This window comes from Ananas comosus, unplaced genomic scaffold (genome assembly GCF_001540865.1).
Source record: "Ananas comosus cultivar F153 unplaced genomic scaffold, ASM154086v1, whole genome shotgun sequence".
In the NCBI taxonomy this organism is placed as follows: Eukaryota; Viridiplantae; Streptophyta; class Magnoliopsida; order Poales; family Bromeliaceae; genus Ananas; species Ananas comosus.
The window spans coordinates 1-4,799 of record NW_017890588.1 but is presented as its reverse complement, the minus strand read 5'-3'; the positions used below and the strand labels follow the sequence as shown (position 1 = coordinate 4,799).

Genomic DNA, 4,799 nt, shown 5'->3' with positions numbered 1-4,799 from the left:
ACACCAAAAAAAGAAGTTCAATCACACATCTCAAAAAATTTTGAAGGCCATATATCAGCATTCAGATTTTGCAGCGATACATATGTAAATAGATAGTTTTGCTGGGAGTGTTTATGAAAATAAGGAATGCACTAGATGCATACCTGTGCATCAGTACCCCCAGCACCTGCAGTAATGTTAATTACAGCCCCTTCCTTGTCATAGGGACCGGCGAGAAGCTGAGTCAGCTCATAGCGATCCAATGCATTGTTCAGTTCTCGAATGATCTTTGAGGCCTCTTCAAGAAGACCAGCATCTATAGATTCCGACTCCTCGGTTAAGTTTACTATAGTTTTAGCTTCCTCAACCTGAACCAAGCAATAACATAGATGGGCAAGTAACCAACCTAATTATTAGTAATTTAATATCACAGGCATCTGAAACTAATTTACTTTACCCAATTCATCCTCCCACAATGAAATTAAGTTTTAATAAGCCTAAAATGAAAGAAAATCTCCTGAGAAAATAAACGCGATTGTCACCTTTCCCTGCTTTATATGGAATCCTACAAGGCTACAAACTACCCCGTCAATATATTGAGTCCCTTTAGGATTTATTATCTGAAGTATGAATCTAAGGACTGTGAACAACATATGAATGCTCAGATCACATAACAAGATCTCTATTTAGGCACGCACCTGTGACTCAAAATCATTGAGCAATTTGATTTTCTCTTTAACATCAGTCAAAGCAAGAAGTATTTCTTGAGCCTTTGAAGGGTCATCCCATAAGGAACTATCAGCAGACTTTTTCTCCAGTACAGCAAGATCTGCTTCCAGTTGTTCTAAACCAGCAGAAATCCTGATTTCGTCTACACGCTCTGCAGTAGCTTCTACATCCTTCCGCAAGGCATAAAAATCTGTCAATAGTAGGGCAGAGATCAAAACAACAAGGCAGCAAAGGGATGAGCAATTTTTTTTTTTTATCAAAATTAAAAATCATTCACATCCGCTAATTTACCCTGTCATTGCATACCACAGCAGCAAAAAAAAATCCAGTAAATTATGATACAAGGAGTAAAAATAAATTATAAAACACCTTATCCTTTTTAATGGAAACTGATGATTTTGGCTAAAAATAAACATACCTTGCATGGCCCATTCAGCTATGTCGGTACTAGGTTTCACACTCGACTGACTCCTGGAAGTTGCGAGCTGAACTGGAGTTATAATATGAGTTGAATTAATATCTAATATACGAGACAAAGAAAGTTGAAGGCATAGACATCCATTAAAACATAAGCTGAAGCGTTGAATATGCCAAGTGCAAGAATTCTAAGCAGAGCAGACATCATATGTAGTAATGAAGAACACAGATAACAAGAAAATGGAGAAAAAGCAGGGAAATATGGTAAGTTCTGTAACTGATTTTTATCAAAATGGGATCTGGGCTATGCTTGGCACATCCTATGCACAGCAGGGGCAGAAGCCTTGTGCACAAGAATATTTTGAAGATTATGTTAATATTATAATTATTTCAAAACTACTTGGACATGACTTTTTTAAACAGCAGTATACCGGATTCGAACAACTCTATTCAAACAGCACTTTTGTTAGTGACAAGAGCCTTGTACGCCAGGCTATTTCGGACTTTTTTACAAAATAACCTTCTAAAATTTTGTTATTTGCGAAATAACCTTACCAAAATTATATTTGGAAAACCAATCCTCTTTTTGGGTGGAGGAGCAATTTTCTCTTAAAGACGGTGAAGGATTCACTGTCTTCATAAAGACGGTGAACGATCCACCGCCTTCCTAATTTCTCACAAAAGCGGTGAATTATTCATCGTCTTTTACTTATTTACTGTTTCTTTCTATTTCTCATATATAATCCTAACAACCACACAAATATTTCAACAAATCACATATAATCTTAACAACCTGAAAATTCTAATAACCTATCCATACAATCCTAACAATAAAAAATATCCCAATAATATATCCGTACAATCCTAATAACAAACATCACATATAATCTGAACAACTTCCATACAATCCTAACAATAAAAAAAATCCTAATAATTTATCCATACAATCCTAACAATCAAACAAAAATTCTAATATTCAAACACACAATCATAACAACCTCACTTTTTTATTTTTCGTATAAGCATTTCGAGAATTAGTTTGATCGGATTATTTCGCAAATTATAAAATTTTAGATGATTATTTTGTAAAAAAATCCACTATTTCAGTAAATGTGGGAACTGTTGCACATAGTATATCTCGAGAAGATATTAGCATGATACTACTTTAACAACACTTCAATCAAACAGCACTAGAGTTCTACTCAAACAGTACTTCTACAGAAGCTCTAAAGATAATTTAAAGTGGCTTTATTACAGCTAATTATGCGACCAAAAAAAAAAAAACACAAATTTAGCTACTAATCTAGAATCAAAATCAACTAAATCGAAAACTCTTATATTGTGATTTGGGTATAGGAAGAAAGAGCTCGCTCACCTGGGAGAGAAAGAGGAGATGGGTTCCGAGGATTCGGGGAGGAGAGGAACGAGGATGAGGGGAAAAGCCGCTTGGTTCTGAGCGAGGTGGTGTGGAAGGAGAAGAGGCGAAGAGCCCTTCGTGCGGAGGAGGAGGAGGAGGAGGAGGAGGAGGAGCACGTGCGGGGCACGTGGTGTGCGTGTGAGAGGTGGGGGTTGAGACACTCCATCGAATAGAGAGAGAGAGAGTGAGGTGAACGAAGAACAGGGGAAGAGGGAGATAGAGGATAAAAAGGTGAAAAATGTACGAAGAGCCCCTCACCTTTAAGGATATTCTTAAATCGCTTTCTCTTTTTTTTTTTATTTCTTTTTTTTCGATTGAGAATTTTCTTTAAATCTGAAATGATGATTGGCATCATTAAATATAATTTAAGGTACATAAATATTTTAAAAATTAATTTTTAAAATTTCTTGACGCCATTTGTTTAGTAATCAAATAATCTCAAATTCATTTTATATATTAGCCCGCTAAAATGTCAATTTTGAGATTATTTGAATATTATGTCGTAAAATTACAAATTTGAAGATTAAGTTTTACGGCATTGACCGTACATTAATGTGCTTCATTGTTGAAACTAATGCGAAAGTAAATAAGATTATTTGCTTATGAAAGTACTCTAACTAAGCTCTTGAAAAATATATTAAATTTGTTAACTAGTAGATTTTTTTTCTATATACACAAATATATAATACATGCCCACGCAAACAAACATATAGCTTCAAGCACCGAGCCCAATTTGGGCGGAGTTGCCCAAATGGGCCCAATAGCCCAACTCAGCCCAAAATTAATTTTAAAATCTAAAGCCAACCCTGAACAATTCCCAGCCCAGTAACCTTGTTTGGGCCCGAACCTAGTTCGAACCCAAGATATGGGTCACATAATAGGACTTATTGACATCTTCAGGTCCTATTTTATTTGCAAGGTTAATTGCGTATGTATCTCTATACAGCAATGATATTATATATCCACTTACACAAGTTTTATTAATCAATATATAACAAAGTTATAAAATTTGTAAATATATTCGTCTATTAACTGACAGGTTAAAGTTCAATTTAGGCCCTGTTTTGGATATACCATAAAACAAAGGGTTTTAATATAGTATAACTATACTATAGTTCTAGTAGAACATCTGAAAAATATAATTATACTATAGCCCAAAAAATAGAGTAAAATATAATCCATTCTTACCTAAGATAAAAAAAAAACTATAGCCCGAATTTTAAATCTTAAAAATTTTAAATTTTAAATTTTTAAATATTATATTTTCATATCTTCGAGTTTTGATCTGGTTTCTATTTTGAGATAGTTTAATTGATTACTATTAATAGTAGCTTGGTTTCTATTTTAAGATAGTTTAATTGGTTATTATTAATACTATTGGCTATTAATATTGAATTGCAACACTACACATGACCCCAGCTCTAATCTAATCTATAACCAAATAGTTTCAGAAGGTACTTTTAACCCAAAAACAGCAAATTAATAAGTATTCCTAAACAATGTGATAAGAAGAGTACACCTTGGGTATGATTAATAACCACATAATAATTGATTAGGGTATCAACATATACTTTTGTTGATAGCTATGATTGGTTGTATTAACATCTAATCAACTTTGTTGCAGGTTTTATGCTCTCTTCAGATAAATTTAAGAAGGATACAAGCACCTTAAGCCATGGACACTGTTTAAACTATAAATATGAGGGGATGCACTTAATTGACTCCTAACATTCCCCTTATTGCCTAGTTTCTAAAACTTCTCAACTCAGAAAAATATTAGTTAGATATTTGACAAACAAAAAAACTAACCTAAAAGTTCTGAGTCAAAAGTAAAAACTCTATTTTGAATAAGGAGAAGAAGCTCTAATTTAAAATTTCTTATTGAGTAGAAAAAGAAAGCGGATGATTATTTCAAGAAAAGAAATAAAAATATCTAAAGGAAAAAACTTTAAATACACTCCTTGTGGTTTCACTCTTTCTCACTTTAATACCCTGTGGTTTAAAGTGTATCAAGTTAATACCTTGTGGTTTCGCACTTTTTCACTTTAGTACCCTATGGTTTAAAGTGTATCAAGTTAGTATCTTGTGGTTTCGCACTTTCTCAATTTAGTATCCTGTGGCTTCGCACTTTCTCCCTTTAATACCCTGTGGTTCAATATTTCATTAAGAAAAAAATAAAACCACATAATACTAACTTGATATAAAAATAAAACCACATGGTACTAATTTGATATAAAAATAAAACCGCAGAGTACTA

General features: G+C 33.4%; 1 protein-coding gene across 1 annotated transcript; it reads right to left on the bottom strand.

Moving 5' to 3' along the window:
• Nucleotides 1-116: 116 nt before the first annotated feature.
• Nucleotides 117-2,743, bottom strand: LOC109703921 (peptide chain release factor PrfB1, chloroplastic-like). Its single transcript, XM_020224665.1, has 4 exons — nt 2,501-2,743; nt 1,127-1,198; nt 678-898; nt 117-347 (listed from the first exon to the last, which is right to left on the bottom strand). The coding sequence occupies exons 1-4, from the start codon at nt 2,706-2,708 to the stop codon at nt 132-134; spliced, it is 717 nt and encodes a 238-aa protein (XP_020080254.1). The 5' UTR covers nt 2,709-2,743; the 3' UTR covers nt 117-131.
• Between the last annotated feature and the right edge of the window lie 2,056 nt (nt 2,744-4,799).